The following is a 16,454-nucleotide window of genomic DNA, read 5'->3' as shown; positions in this document are numbered from 1 at the left end:
GCAGACACTGAAAGGCTGTTTTTACATTAATCAGCATAAAGTGGAAGGTTTCTTCGTGCTCATTGAAAAACATATTTTAAAGGATGGGACTACGAAAATGATTTGTGACATCACAGATAAGTAGGTAAAATGTATTCATATAGCACCTTTCACAGATTCAAATAGACAGAAATGAGACAGAAATGAAAATAAAAATAATATACAGTACAGTACAGAAGTGACAAGTTACAACTAGAACAGATGATGTGGACTGGGACACATGAACTGGTAAAAAGAGGAAACAATATATAATACATTACAATCTAAAAAAAAGTAGAGCAGCTACTCCGACAGGTCAGCCAAAAGCCTGTCTGAATAGAAATAGTTTTCAGCTGCTTCATAAAAGTGTTACAGGAGTCCGTGGATGGCAGGGATAAAGGGATGGTGCTCCATAAAACAGGTGCAATGCTTTGAAAGGCATGGTCACCTCAGGTTTTATAGCGGGTTTTGAGAGACAGTCAGTTATTTTTGATCGGATGATTTAAGAGCCCAATTCGGTGTGAGAGAGAGGAGAAGGGCAGCACTACAGAGGAGGATTTGACCATGCAAAGCTATAAACGTTGACTCTAGTATTTTAAAACAAATGCATTATTTGATTATAAGCCAGTGCAGGGAGGATAAAATTGGAATAATATGTGAGCTGTTGTTATCATCACAACTAGTTTGGAAGTCAATTCTGATCCAATATTCAACTCATACATGTGTGACGTGGAAACTTGAAGCCACCAGTGTTTAAACACTGAGAATGAAGCTTGCAGTGAAGTAGGAGACATCTTTTGTCCAGCAGCCCACACAGATTATTGTTATATTTCATACATGACTGAACGGGATCGTTATACATTAACCGTAAACTTTTGAGTAAGTACTTTTTTAACCCAATCAGGCGAAAAAAGAAAAAAAAGAGAGCAATTCTCACACAAAAAGCTGAATGTAAGACTCATGAACTTCATTTAAAAATGACATATTTAGTCATAGTTTCTAACCTTTCTCATTTTATCTTCATATGTCGGTCAGACAAGGGTGAACCAGGAACCTTTCACTCAGAAGTGTTAACAAGTGGCGACTTTTTCCAGGTGCAGGAGGCTAAAACTGCTGTTCTTGGATTCATCCTGCACGCTGAGCTCACGTCCACTCTCCTCCTTCGACAGGTGATAGTCACTGGTGTTGGTGGAGACTGCTAAGACTTCGATGGGATTATTATCTGGAGGAGAGATAAACAATACAAACAAAATACTTTGAAATCAGTAGCATAGTCAAATGCACACTGCAGTCATGTCATATTCATATACCTGCTACCTACTACCTCTTATTCAACTGCACACCAATATATGTTCAGAGACTTCTTCTATCCCCTGACTTGTGCTTTTCAGTCACTTTTTCATTGAGTTACTTGGTGTGTTCCTTTTTTTTTCGTTCAATCAGTTGAAACCCATTGACGACACAGGTGATCTCCTTTTATGTAACTTCTAAAACCAACTACTGCGGCAATAAGTATTTTGTATTTGTGAGTCTTTTGGATTACTTTGCAGAGGTCTACTTTCACTCAAACATTAAAGGAGCAGTGTGTAGGATCTAAGGGGACCTATTGGCAAAAAATGATTTTAATATTCCTTTATTATTATAATTGTGTTTTCATGCGTGTATAATCTCCTGACAGGAAAGAGTTTTTGTTAGCCTGGAATGAGCCCTTATCCACATAGGAAGCAGGTCCTCTTACACAGAGCTTACCATGTTTCTACAGTAGCCCATAATGGACGAACCAAACACTGGCTACACAGAGGGCCTTATGCATTTTTTTTACGTTTCCTGAAGACCACCGTAGATTCCACTACACGTTTGAGGAAAGGGGAACTCAGTTGGTTGCAATCTGCTACCTCACCACTAGAGGCCAATAAATCCTACACACTAGTCCTCTTTTTCTTTTGATCAGTGTTAGGAAAAAGGCAACATTAACTTGGATTTTAAATGTTGTAAAACAATGAACAATTCCAAGGATGATGAATACATTTTAAAGGCTCTGCAGAATTTTCTGTGTACTCTTTATTCCCAGATCCGATTCTTTGTATGTTTGTGTAAAATCAATCATTAGATACTGTATATATTTTTTTATTAAGGCCCACTTACATGCTTTGTGCTTCCTTAGCGTCTTTATACAGGCATACGATAGACACACAAGGAGGGAGAGAGCAAGCAAAACAAAGCCAATCCCAAGGATCACATGAATAGAGTCTCTAGCATCTCTTTGCGACTCTCTGTGCAACTCTGGTGAAAGATCAAATCTCAAGTTAATTCAGCTCACCGATATCGATCATCAAGCAAAAACATCTCCATTTACTTACTGCAGATATCCTCTTTCTCGTCAAAATACGTGTTATCAGGGCATGAAGGCTCACACTGATATGAATACTCGATCAACCCGACACCAGAGGGATTGGCTGCAATGACAGACAAACAGTTGAGTCCACCATTTGTTCAATCAACACCTAATTCTTCTTTTAAGTGTAATATTTTGCTGCTGTGACATTGTAATGAGCAGCTCTCCTCATAAAGGATCATGTTTCAATGACAGATGTGTGGACAGATGCTTGGAAAACCTTCACTAACTGTGTATGTGTGTGTGAGAGAGAGAGAGAGATAGGGATACAGAGAAATTTAAAATGATTTTAGTTTAATGTAGGCCTATATATTTTAATAAGACTTATCAAAAAAGCGTGTTGGGTGCCACTAAAAACCTACATTTTTAGTAGCTTTATGGCTTACACCTTTTTATTTCCATTTACGCACCTTGACAACCCCTGACACCCACAAATAAACACATAAAACGGAAACTGGCACATTCAAACTACATTTGTGCCAACCTCAATTCATTTTAAGACCACAACCTATATCGTTGATCTAAAAAAAATCTCTCACCTGTTTTCTTCAGTTTTTGCCCCATGTTGCATTTATTGTCCTCACACTTTGAACATATGTTGTTGGAGCACAGGAAACCAGAGCCGCAGGAACAGTTTGCATTTGTGGTCAGCGTACATTTCTTAGCATAGTCTGTAGAAAGGCAATCATTCAAACCACATCTTGTAGGTAATACCAGTGTTTTGTCTGAGTCAACTGTTTCACTACAGATCCACAGAGAGCAGAGCTACATTTTTCTTTTTTATAAATCAAACCTTTTATCATTAATTTCAATCTTACCTTGTTGGCATGACAGGCATTTTTCACATCTGTCAAACATGCTGTAATGGTCTGAGAAGTAGCCCTCTGCACAGGGGCTACATACAGTCTGCTGGTGCTCTGAGCAGTAAACTTTCATATATGTACCTTCAAAATAAAAAACAAAAAAATAAAAATCAGTCACTCTCAAGAATATTTTGGGAGATAAATATTCATGATAAAGTTGTGTAAATGTCATCATGACCACTGTATAATGTACAGAGGCCTCAAAGTCCTGAGCTGTCTGGATGTATGCATGTAAGTAAAGCTCAATGTCTCTTGAGCCTAAAGCTAAGATCAGGACCTTGTATATTTCTGACTTCAACAGTCTGAACCAATGGTTACACACAACATTGTGATGTGTGATTGCATGTGATTCTGTACGACGTGGGACACACTGTAAAAAGCTGAGATTATTGTACTTTAGGCTTTTTATATGACCTCACATGTTGTAACAAGACCTTCTATGATATCAGATCTGTGTTGTATTAAGCTTAAATACTTAAATAAGGACAACTGAGGCTCGTTGGGACAATATTCAATCCATCTAAGTGAAGAAAGTTTTTCTACATCAAATATAGATAACACTCACACAATTAGATGACACAATTTAACTGATTTATACAAAACAAAGATAAATTATGGGTTTTACCTGGAGGACACTGGTTGCAGCATTGCCCATCTACCTCCTCCTGTCCGTCATCGCAGCCTGTAGCATACACAGTCCAAATACTCAGCACAGATAACGCTGCCAGGGTAAGGCTCAGAGGAATCATTGTGACCACTGCTCTGCTTGTGCCTTCAGGGTTTTATCCTGGCTGTTTGCTGACGTCAGATGTGAGTGTGGTTATCTGGCCGAGAGACATTGTGAGACATCTGCAGTAGTTCAGGAAGTGAAAGACCCTTGTACTTGCACAATTTCAACAACAGTAGGAACTGAATAACAAAATATTGTATTTTAGTTGTTGTTTTTTTAACTGTATTTACTAGTGATTTTTTGTCATGAAATTTCATATTGTATATGTGGTGCTATTTACACCGCCTTTACACAGATGATGTATATGGGGCAGATTTATGAAGACAAAACAGAAGACATCAGCATGTCTTCACTTGATCTGTCTTTCATAGGCTTTCCTTTAAAGCATGTGCTGCTGCTGCTGGAGGTGTTATCTCAGGTTGTGTCATATGAAACACTTTTGCAAAAACTGTGGATGAAGCAGCTCAACATCCATCTATACACTCAAGGTAAAGAGAAAATGATATATCCCACTGAAATGCAGTGGTGTAGAAGTATAAAGTAACATTCATACTTAAAAGCTATAGTAAAATATACAAGGACTGAAAAATTGTACTTGAGTAAATGTACTAAGTTAGATTGTACCACTGGATACAGATATCCTCCTTTTTGAAATTTCCAGGGCCACCGTTTCAGGTTTGGTCACATAACTTGATCATCATCTTTGTTTATTGGCTAGTTTTTGTCTTGATCATTTCCTAAATAGCCAACAAAAGTAATGGCATAACATTATTATAAGACAGGAGGTCAGATTTAAAGTGCTATGCTGAAGAAACACTATGGCTGGGGCATGTTTCATTTTAATCCGTTTCTAAGTTGGTAAAAATGGAGGTGGGGCTAAATGTTAAGAGGGAACATTATGTCATGCTAGCTTGTCAGGAAGGGAGCTAAATAACATTCCACATTTATGCAAAATATTCTTTGAACATTTCTGCATACTGGAGTCTCTAAACAATCTTGGAATTGCATAAATTGGAAAACAGAGACTCTTGTGGATTCAGTGAGCTCATTTCATTAAAGAATACTATCTCCGAGATACTATCTTGAAGTTGGTATCTCATACGTACGAGAAATAGATAGATAAACTGGCCAACAAAATTTTCTCACCTTGCCTTTCAGGGTTTCTGTATTTCATTGTGGTGACACCATTTTTTTTAAACTTGACCTCACACCCATACAATCACCTGTTGTGACCTCTAGGATCATCACAGCCTCATAAAACTTTACAACCACAAACTAGAGACCTAGGGCATCGAGAGGATTTCCTAGGTGTATTGGCAAAGCAGCTTGCACAGCATAAGTGCTCACCATCGAATCCTGGAAAACTCCAAATGTCAAAAGTTTTTAATACCAAATCACAGCATGGACGCTAAAAGAATCAACACTTTCACTTTGGAAAATCTCAAAAAAAGCGAGAGATGTGTGTATGTCTGCAGTCTGTTACACTGTCTGTAAGAGTGGACGCCCATCCTGTGTGTTGGTTTGTCCAGATGCTTTTCACAATGTTTTTACCTTCATACGTTTATGTGGTAGGTAAAAATACTTAGACGCTGCACCTTAGCTGTTTATTGACATGGAAAACATACAATTCTCATTAGGGGCTGAAACCCCCAAAGGTCTGATCCTAGAACACCTTCGGTTTCTAAGACATGAGATTAGCAGTGATCCTGTTTTTCAGCCAAATGACGTAATGAACAGACATGATTCGTAAGTCAGAAAGTGAACATGGCATTTAGAAGCACCACCTGTATAATATAATTTAATCTTAAATAAATCCCACATTAAACCCCACTGAATGGAGGGTTTCCCCAGACTTTTCAGGAGCATTGCCAAAAACCTCGTTTGAATCATTTTTGTGAATAAGGGGAGAATATAGATGAAATACTCATAGTCCAATCCAATCTTAGAGAGTTGTGTGCCATTATTATTTCAAAGATTTTAACCCTTGACTTCAGTTTTTTAAGTGTGAATTTTTACCCCAGACTTCTAAAAGATGCAGTATTTTAACCTACAAAGTGTGAAGTGTGGTTAAGCTTGCACAGTTTTTGTTGGTTTTCAGTACATTTTGCAGTGTTTTGCACTCCAGTAATAGTTTTTTGACATTTGGTGCTGGACGGGGTAGTTTCCTGGCAAATGCATCACATGTTGAGTTGTGCTGAAATGATTAATACATAAATTTGACAGAAATTGAATCATCGACCATTTAAAAAGCGGTTGAAGATGAATGAATGAATGATTAACTCATTTAAGTGCTATATAAATACTGTGAAATACCTAATGCTCAATCCACAAAACTGTCCCTTTAAATAAGTCGTCTGGACTTTCGTATGGTTGCGATGTCACAATAATGTGGGGTTTTCTTTGTACATTAAAGCATGTAAACATTCTCTAAGAAAAATCCAAACATATAGGAACCTGAAAATGAACATAATATGGGACCTTTAAGCCTGTTATCAAGCAAACATGCCAAACATTTGCTGGTCCAAATTTAAGGATTGGTTGTTTTTTCTCTATAATATCATTGTAAATGGAAAATCTTTGGTTTTTGTACCGTTGACTGCACAAAACAAGCAACCTTAGACATTACTTTGGGCTCCTGTAATGGAATGTTTTTATACGCCACACTATTAATCAAGTAATCATCAAATATTAAACTGATTAATCTATAATAAAAAACAATGATTGGTTGCAGTCATTCTGGTGTTGTTGAGCCTTCGTCAAGGTGTTGTAGGCTCCAGAGGAACATGGATTAAAAAAAGAACATCTGATAACTTCGGACATGTCCACACTGACTCCACACTCTCATTCTGAAAGCTTGTGATTAATACTGATGTATGACTTGTGGTCCTGTAAATTGAGAGCCTAATGTTTGCTGTGATTTCATTTGCATGAATTCTGATGGGTACGGTCATTTTAGATTTGTAGCACTATATAGTGTGTTTTGGTATGTTTTTGACATCCCACAGCTGATTTCACACCTATCAAAACCTCATCACACGTGCGCTGTACTACCCAAAGTCTCAAAGACATTTACCTCTCTCTCTGTCACTCACACTCACTCAGAACCACATGGTCGCATGTTTCAAACCTCCGTCAGGATGTGAAATAACACTAGACGTACTTATACGTAGTTCTCAAGTGTGAATCGTCATTGCGTAACCACAAAGGGTGGATAGTTGGATTTCCCTTCACAATGCAATGCACATGCACCCGTCTGTGGACATTGTGGTGAGGGTGGGTGGAAGACGTGCTGATTTAGCTGAGCCATGATATAAAAACTCACTAAAGGTTATTGTATGGCATTTGATGGCACTGAATACAAAAGTACAGAAGCGAAGGCATAGCACAACATTAAAGATCACTGAAGAACAGAGGAAAATACAGTGAAGTATTCACCACCCTTGGAAGTTTTATTTAAACTTTAACCTTAAAGGGGAACTCCACTGATTTAACAGATCAAGGTCTGTTTACAGTTGTTGTGCAGTATAGCTTGCTACTGTAGATGGTGAGAAAAGTTGTTCTTTTGTGGATCTAGAGAGAGCTGGATGTAAAAACCTGGTTTAAAATATACATATATGTATAAGTTCAAAGGGTGTGTTGTTTAATGAGTTGAGTTGGAGTTGTAAAGGGTTTGGGTAGCGTGTGTTGGATATTTCTTTGAAACCACATGCCGACTTCCTGGATCACTGACATTTACTGAAAGTTTCTGCAGTGACTGTTTCCAGTGTGTATGTGCATATTCTCTGTAACAAATGCTGAGATTAGTTGTACAAAAAGAAAACTTTTTATTGATTTATTTTACTATTCACACACTCTGGGAATCACAGCATGTATTTTGAAAACATGGAACACATTTAAGAGAAAAATATTACAGAAAGAGTCAGATAGCAATGAAGTAACTAAGTACATGTACTCACATGCTGTACCTAAGTACATTTATTTTACTTGATACTGTATACTTCTACTTCCCTACATTTTCACTATACCTTTTTGTCTTGTGACCTATAAAAGCAGTGTCATTTCAGATGTCTATGAGTTGTTAGCAGCTTCAACAAAGGGTCATTTCCCCTCTAAATCTCTCAGATTTAATTTAAATTACTCTTCAAATCCTCCAATATTTCATAGAGAATTCAAGATTTCATTGCTTACGCATTGGTGCTTCACTGTAATAGTTTATATGATAATATATTCTTCCTGCAGCATTTTTACTTTTCAAACTTTCACATTTTACTGCAAAGACTTCTTTACTTTTACTTAGGATTTATAGAACTATAGAGTATTTTTACATTGTTGTATTGATACTTCTAAATACTTGGCCCACCACTCTTTTTGCCACTGAATTATTCCAACAGAGGGAGCTGTCAAAGGAATCACTGATTTGTTACTAAACTGAGCCTTTAACCAACAGCATCCAACTAGTCATAGAGTCAACCAGGTATGTGATTTGAAGGCTTGTGTATCTGATTTCTTAGCAAAACATGAGTGGATAAAAATAATGAGGGCATGCTTTCATAAGTCATCTGACACTGATCTGGGGAAAGTCTCCAGTGAGGTATAAACAACATGAAAGTCTTCACATTTATAACAATAATCTTTCCAACGGCTGAAATGAAAAAAATTAGATCTCTCAGTGGGAAAAAGAGGCACATATAACTCCACAAGGGAAACTCCCCAAACCCCACACACAACTGAAAGCATTTTTTTTGTTTTACTGTTCTCAGCTTTACAGATCTGCTACCTGTGGAAAAGAACTGAATGAACAAAACGTGACAAAAATAGATACAGATAAAAAATAAGTTAAATATCTTTCCTAGGTTCTCCAAGCATAATATTTTATATCAATAGTATTGATTGTTTCTAACTTTACTGTTCATACTGTATATTTCTCAGAAACGTGTCACTTTCCCCATTGAAGAATATACAATTGTGTAATGTAATTAAGGCTTAAAAAGACATCAGATGACACATGTATATGCATACATTTTAGCAAGACTAACAAGGATTAGGTATTAGATAGGTATTTAGTGGCATGATCTCTGAGGCTATTGTAATTTAGTAAAAAAATCTTACTAAAGAAAGCATAACACCTTAAACAGTAAAAGCTACCTTTAAGTATTTAACTTTAAACTGATCTGCAGTTAAATGACAAAAAGTCAGGTATGATTTTTACAGATATTTCACATATTTCACCCGATATTCTGTTACAGCACAACAAAGAGTAGTCGAATGTTGACAGGACTGCAGATTGTGAATACACCTGTTACAATACAGATATAGTAAAAACTTTCTCTCATGTATCTTCTAATGTAAAACCAACAATAAAATTAATCACTCTGAAATTCTTGTTTGACATGTTGAAGGAAGTTTCACCTCAAAGCTCCTCTGGATTCAATTTGAGAGAGGACAGACTGCTATTGGGGTGGCTGTGGCTCAATGGAAGAGTGGGTCATCCTCCATTTGAGATATCAGCGGTTTGATCCCCAGCTCCCTTGGTCCACATGTCGAAGTGTCCTTGGGCAAGACACTGAACCCCGAATTGCTCCCTGTGCTGGGTGTGTAAATGTGATGTGAATGGTTAGATTAGATGGTATGAAGATGTCCACCACCATCAGTGTGAATGTCTGTGTGAATGGGTGAATGTGACAAGTAGTGTGAAAGCGCCTTAAGTAGTCAGAAGACTAGACGGGCGCTATATAAGTACGAGTCCATTTACCATTTACCATCGCCGCTTTCTTCAACTGGCCTCCGACACAATGAGTCATTTTCTGAAAACAAATATTATAGCATAATTCATTTTTTAAAGGAATCTTTGTAGCCACAATTAATATCCATATTCTTTGTCTTTTCAAAAGTTATTAGGCACATTTGGTAAATGGAAAAACGTTCAAAATGAAGGCGCAAAGGTGGGCCATATCATGTGAATCAATAAAATAGAACAAAAATATATGTTTAACAATGGCATTCACATTAGGATGCAAGAAGTTTAATGTTCAAAGGAAAATATCGAAAGAAAGTTGCTTATTTGCTTTCTTGCTGAGTGTTTGGTGGACGATCAAACCCTCTTTCATGTCTAAACTGAAAATATAAAACTACAGCTAACAGTACGTTAGCTTATCAAAAAGGTGGGAAATGTGAGTCTTGGAGTCCCTGCTGCTTTTGGTAATTTCACGGTAACTCCAGGGAAATTATTGTGCAGTGAAATGGCTGTGCCATCCAACCCTCCATAACAAAGCAATGTGTCATTTTTACACGTTTATTTTTTTTTATGAATTATAGGTGATCTTATTGAAATACTGAAAAAAAAAAAAAGGCTGGGATTGCCTCCCCAAAATGTTAAATAACTATGTTTTTTTTCATGGGCCCTAGCATTAACAAGCACATATGGCCGGACCGTCTTTCTAAAACAAACGAGAGAACCTAACACACAGAGAAAGTGACTTAGTTCTCTGCTCAGGGAACCATTACTCCACTACATCTTTACATGGAAAATAACTATTTGTTGCTACATTAATGCTCTGAATGTTGAGTACAGTCTCTTTAAACAACCAAGATATAACACGTGAATTAGTGAGCTTTACTAGTGCTGGTGTAGGTGGATGCTGTTAACTTTGGACAGACCCAGGCGTTTCCTCCCGCTTCCAATCTTTGTGCTAAGCTAAGCTAACCTGCGGCTGGCTGTAACTTCGCAATTGGCGTACAAACAAGAGAATGGTAACAATCTTCTCATATAACTCTCAGCAAGAAACCAAATACCAAATACTAGTATAAGTGCAGAATTGGTATACTTTCAGTCCTGTCACATACTTGGTGCTGCTGGTCGAGGAGTAATGTGCAGCTTGCAGGTCAAGATGGTCAGTATTAGCAGTCCAATAATTCCAAATATGATAAGGGCCATACCTGAACAAAAAAAGCAATCTACAAGTTATAATAATACATAATGCAAGTTACAAGCTACAGTTACTTATTGGTTATTATGAGGTTGCGTCATAAAAAACCGGTGCAATTGTTTTACCTGTACCAACGTAGTTAGCAGTGTTTGGGTGGAAAGGCTGCCATGTGGTTGTGTGTCTTGGAGCAGTCATGGTGGTGGTGGTATGCATCCCCTGAGTTTGAGCCCCCCCATGTGGACGGTGGGATGTCGCGCGTGTGATTAGAGAAACAATTTTCTTTGTAGTGGGGAGTGGAGTGATGTGTGTATCTTTCTGCTCTGGATTGCAGATGGCATCTGAGGTCTTGGTTCCAGTAATATTTACTCCTGATTTGCATCTAGAATGAGGGGTAAAGGATACAGCTGTAAACAACAGGTTTCAACATGGTTGAGAATAGATTGTTTTAATATAATGTGTGTATAAAGTTTATAAAACAATATAATACAGCAGACATACTCCTTCCACTTTTGACAGGGGGAGTTGATACGTGCGCTGAAATATCCTTCTTCACATTCTGAGCATTCGGTGTGGTCAAGGTTAACTCCAAATCCAATTTTACATTTGCAAGTGGAAGAGTCACTTTCCGTGGGTTCAAATCCTGTATTGCACTGACATTTTGTGTTTGTCTCTTTGGTGCAATTTTCTTTAACGCGGCTTCCTCTTTCTACAACAAAAGAAAATCACAGCAGACTTCAAACCACTTAATTTGGCAAAAGGAAAAAAAAGCTCTCTTTTTCAGCACAACCACATTTCTTACCAACCAATAAGATTAGGCTCTATTAACAGAAACATTAGTAATTCTGTAGCCAGATTTTGTGAAATATCATGCAAGTCTCTCAACTATTGTTCACAGTATTGTTTTATTGTTCCTTTTTGTAAAATACGTCATACCAAAGCTTAAACACTTACTGTTATCACACTTTGTACATGCTTTACAGTATTTGGTATTATTCTCTTCAGGCTGGTAGTTGTTATCTGGGCAGACTTCACAACCATCTCTTCCATCACGAGTTACTCTTTGACCTTTATTTACCATTCAGGGGAAAAGCACATAAAGCATAAGAGGATGTTGTATTCTATGGCATTATGCAGAATGAGGACGCAAATTAGAGTTTAGTATAAGAAAATCATACTTTACCTTTAAGGCAAGTCTTAGCATCCAAATCAACAATGAGTTTAGAAAAAGTTAAAGTGAATACAAGCAGTTTGAGCTGAACCATGTTCAATACCTCAGTGCTGAGAAATGCCTCTGAGCGTTTCCTGTGTGAAACACCACAGAGAGTGAAACAGAAGTACCCCAGTCCCCACCTTATAAAGCCAAGGAAAATCCCACGAAAGGTGATTTGAATAGCATGTAGGTGGTTATTATTTCTATTCTTTATACATCATCATATAAAGATCACAAATTAAATCCCAAAAGAGTAAAATTTTTAAGTTGAACATTAAAATTGTGATGTAATAAATAGAAGTGAGGACACTGATAAGCCCAAACTTAAAATTTATTATAATGTTTTACTCTTAATACTTGATAGTAATGAGAATAAAAAACATTAATATAAGGATAATATTTAAGGATAATAATAGGTTACAGTTTGAAAGTTAAGGAAAGGAACTGTATGCAGTTGGGATTGTCTCAGATCTCACCCCAATACGTGAAAAAAGTTTTTTTCATGGCCACATGCACTAACATGCATGCAGACAGAAAACAGAAAATCTCTAATATAGCATGCAGAGACACATACATTCGCTGCTCAGGACGCCATACGCCACTATATCTTTCTATATCAAATATTTATTTGCTGCTATATTAATCTTCTGAGTGTCGAGTACAGTGCCTTTAACACTCATTGCATTATTCTGTTTGTACGGAAGCCGAGAAAATCCGTGCTTGTGATTATTTTCTTAATGCCGTTATCTTGAGATCACAAGTTAATTATCTTGTTATGTCAGGAAAATAAGCTTTGTTACCTCAAGATAGTAAGATAATTAAGAAAAGATTGTTTACTCATGCTAATTATGTTTATCGAGATTCAGTCATACCATGCCTTCATGCACTACGGTCCCGCCAGCCTTGACTCGCATCTCCATGGTCAAATCAGCTGACGCTACACTTGTAGTGCACCAATGTTGACATTTATAGTAAACATGGAGCTGACGGTGACTTTGGAATAAAGTGATATGGTAAAAATGCATGATGTTGTGTCTGTAATCAGAAATGTCCTCATAGGCTAGCAGTCATTGTCAGGTATTATTTATTTAACTTTTTTCCAGCAACCCAAAATGGGGTTCTTTTTCATTTTTAAGGGACACAAGTAACATTTTTTTTTTTATCTCTTGTGAATTTAATCCAATTAATCGTATTTTCATATAGCCTACATATTTTGTATATAACCTTTGTTAACACTTGTATCCTTCAGCTAACTTCAACATCACCGTCAGCTCGATCTGTTCCGTTTAAACTTCTGATCTCTGATAAATTAGAAATAATATTAAGACATACTATTTTGTTTTCTTACGATAACTTCATTATCTGGTTATCTCAAGTTAACAAAGACAAGACAACAAGATAGCAAACAGCATTCTTGGTCGTTTTTTGGCTTCCTTATAGGAAAAACTTTATATATTAGAGACATTTGACGTTTTAGAAACAAAATAATTAATGCTGGGGCGGCCGGTGGCAGAGTGTTTAGAGCAGTCGCCCCATGTAAAGAGGCTGAAGGTCCTCGACACCGACCTGCGGCCCTTTGCTGCATGTCTCCCCCCCCCCCCCCCCCCTCTCTCTCTCTCTCACCCCATTTCCTGTCCGTCCTGTACGATAAAAAGGCTTGGAAAGCTGCCAGAAAAATTATCTTTTAAGAAAATAGTATAATAATTACGGTCACATCCTGTCACATAGAAAACCTCTCCATGTTGAGCTTATTGTGGGTTTTAAGATATTGTATTGTGTCGTGATGAAGGAGGATGTGGTTAGACACTCCACTAATTAATTATTCTGTAATTTCAGTTGTTCAAACAGTCGTTGTTTTATCTATATGTTAAGATGCACTTTATTTATTATAACAACTGACATCAGAACTGATAAAAGTGATTATTTTCCATCCGTGCAGCAGCTTGCTCCATTATAGATGTTTTTGGGAAACAGAATGTTATAATCTATAAGAAATACAGCCTTAGAACTATTTTGGCTTGTTTATTAACCTTTATCTGGGCTTTTTTTTTCAGGACTACTAGGAAAATAAGTAAGAACTCTTTAGTCGGAAATTATGAAGCTTTGTTTTTTTGCCAGTAAGATGACATAGAACATTTGCATATGAACTCAAAGAGCAGATGGAAAATACCACATATTCGTGATCTCTGCAAGATACAACCACACAAATGCTAGCTCGCCTCTTGAAAACGGATGTTGAAAATACACCTCCGCTCAATTTTAGCTGTCTGTTACTCAGAAAAATTAAGAAAAACATTTTTAATCATGGCATCACAAAATTCTTAATAGGTCTATGTTCGAATGACTTGTTGTAATCTTGTAACAATATTAACATAAACCACTGTAACAAGCTGAAAAAATGAAAAGTAACTTACATGATATGATGAGTCAGGCTGAGCTGTCATTCCTGAAGTGAATTTCTATATTTGCCAAGATGTTTATCATGAGTAAAGCCCATTGTTTGTCTCTTTCTGACATCACAGAAGGTGTTAATCATAACACTATATGTGTATAGCTGCAGGAGAGTTAGTGTCACTAGAAACAGTGCACACCTCTTCCTTTGTAAAGAAATGTTGCACCCGAGACAAAATTTCAAAAGCAACTCCCAAGACAGGATTTGTCACTGTTATTGTCACAACATACAGTTGCAGTCTTCCTTCCTTTGTTGTTTGGACAACCCATCTAAAAGTATTAAAGTAAAGACTCTGATGACAGGGGTTCCTGAACCAGCGAAGCAAAACAAATGAAAATAAAGCTATATATTCACATGTCATAGCATTGTTATGCATTTGACCCAGACCCATATTTGACCGTAAAAATGGTTCTGGGCCCTTGTTTTGGGAAAGACTGTTCAATTCAATTTATTTACAGTACCAAATTATAACAGTTAGAGTACAAACTAGCCATAATGGAAACTTTCCCTTTAACAGACAGGAACGTCGGACAGACCCAGCTCTATGGAGGTCAGATATCCGTCTGCACCGGTTAAGGAAGAAGAAAAGAAGAGAGAAAAGACAGACGGACCACAAAAGTAACAGTAACTATAATAATATCTTTAGTAATGTGAATATGACTTATATGTTATGGCAGTTAATACAGCAGAATAGTAGAAACAAGCACAGCCAAGGTGATAGAATATGAAAATGATAAAAATGATGGTGGCAAACATGATCAATGATGAGTAGTGGCAATAACAGCTGCGATAAAGTGAGACATACAACTGTTGGTGTTTTTATGGCTGCACATTTTTATAATTTATAAGACTAATGATAGTATTTATGAGTAACAGTGATAATAGCAGCAGGAAGTGTCATGCAGGACCACGGCAGCAGGCACCACCACAATTAGCCGAGACCTGTTATCATGAGCAAAATAAGTTTTCTATCAATTACTCTTTTTTTACAGATCAGCGTTATTGCCTTTGTCTCTGTTTGAAATTATTTTAAGATTTTACTTTTAATCTCGTCAAGGTCTAGCCCCAGAATACATCACAGACATGCTGGCCCCATACGAGCCGGTTCGCAGCCTAAGGGCGCACTCACACTGTCCTAGATCCACAGACGGGTCTCTCTTAACTGTTCCAAGGTCCAGGCTAAAAAAAACACAGGTGACCGTGTCTGCTCTGTCAGAGCGCCTCAGCTTTGGAACGACCTGCCCACAGAGATATGGCTCACTGAATCAGTATGCTCTTTTAAAACACCTCTCATAAATAATTTGTTCTTGTGATGTCGTCTTTTTATTGCCTTTATCGTCTTTTTATCATTCTTTGCAAGCACCTTAAGCTAAAAATAATTTCCTTTGGCCCTTCTTTCTATACAATGGTGTGTAAATAGCTGCAATGACGGTGCAGAGACGCTGAGAATACAGATGCGGAAGACACAGAAATCCCAATCTGAGCATACTGGGCTTCTTCAGGAGGGCGGCTTAAAAACAGGCACTAAAACAGTGTGTTTCAGACAGACAGGTATGAGAAAAATAATGTGTTTTTGAGCATTAAACCACATAAACATGTTCCAGTAGAAACACTAACTAACAAAACTATGAACCTGAAAATTAGCATATGTCCCCTTTAAACAGACAGCTAATCAGGCAACATACTGTGTTGGTGTCGGTGGACTTACATGCATTCGCCTCTATATGCTTTCTCAAAGACAAAGACTTTTGCATACTCACAACAATTCTGCAGTAAGAAGCACATGTTGTTTCTATGGGCACGTAAATATATACGTTTTAATCTTGTGCCCATGAATTTAGAAAGGTTTTACAGAATTAA

The 16,454-nt window shown here is 37.2% G+C and overlaps 2 protein-coding genes across 2 annotated transcripts; both read right to left on the bottom strand.

The window, feature by feature from the left end:
• Positions 1-1,088: 1,088 nt before the first annotated feature.
• Positions 1,089-4,025, bottom strand: LOC310965800 (tumor necrosis factor receptor superfamily member 5-like; the record flags this gene model as incomplete). Its single annotated transcript, XM_083939553.1, has 6 exons — positions 1,089-1,240; positions 2,164-2,301; positions 2,379-2,474; positions 2,953-3,084; positions 3,232-3,357; positions 3,902-4,025. The coding sequence occupies 6 exons, from the start codon at positions 4,023-4,025 to the stop codon at positions 1,089-1,091; spliced, it is 768 nt and encodes a 255-aa protein (XP_083795679.1).
• Positions 4,026-9,407: 5,382 nt separating this feature from the next.
• LOC310965702 (uncharacterized protein) lies at positions 9,408-11,163 on the bottom strand. The gene is made up of 4 exons (XM_083939437.1): positions 11,058-11,163; positions 10,850-10,942; positions 9,759-9,810; positions 9,408-9,593 (listed from the first exon to the last, which is right to left on the bottom strand). Exons 1-4 carry the CDS (start codon positions 11,143-11,145, stop codon positions 9,476-9,478), a joined length of 351 nt encoding a protein of 116 aa, XP_083795563.1. The 5' UTR covers positions 11,146-11,163; the 3' UTR covers positions 9,408-9,475.
• Between the last annotated feature and the right edge of the window lie 5,291 nt (positions 11,164-16,454).

This window comes from Echiichthys vipera (assembly GCF_963691815.1).
Source record: "Echiichthys vipera genome assembly, chromosome: X".
Lineage (NCBI taxonomy): Eukaryota > Metazoa > Chordata > Actinopteri > Perciformes > Trachinidae > Echiichthys > Echiichthys vipera.
The sequence above is the reverse complement of the archived record's forward strand: the minus strand, read 5'-3'. Positions and strand labels throughout refer to the sequence as shown.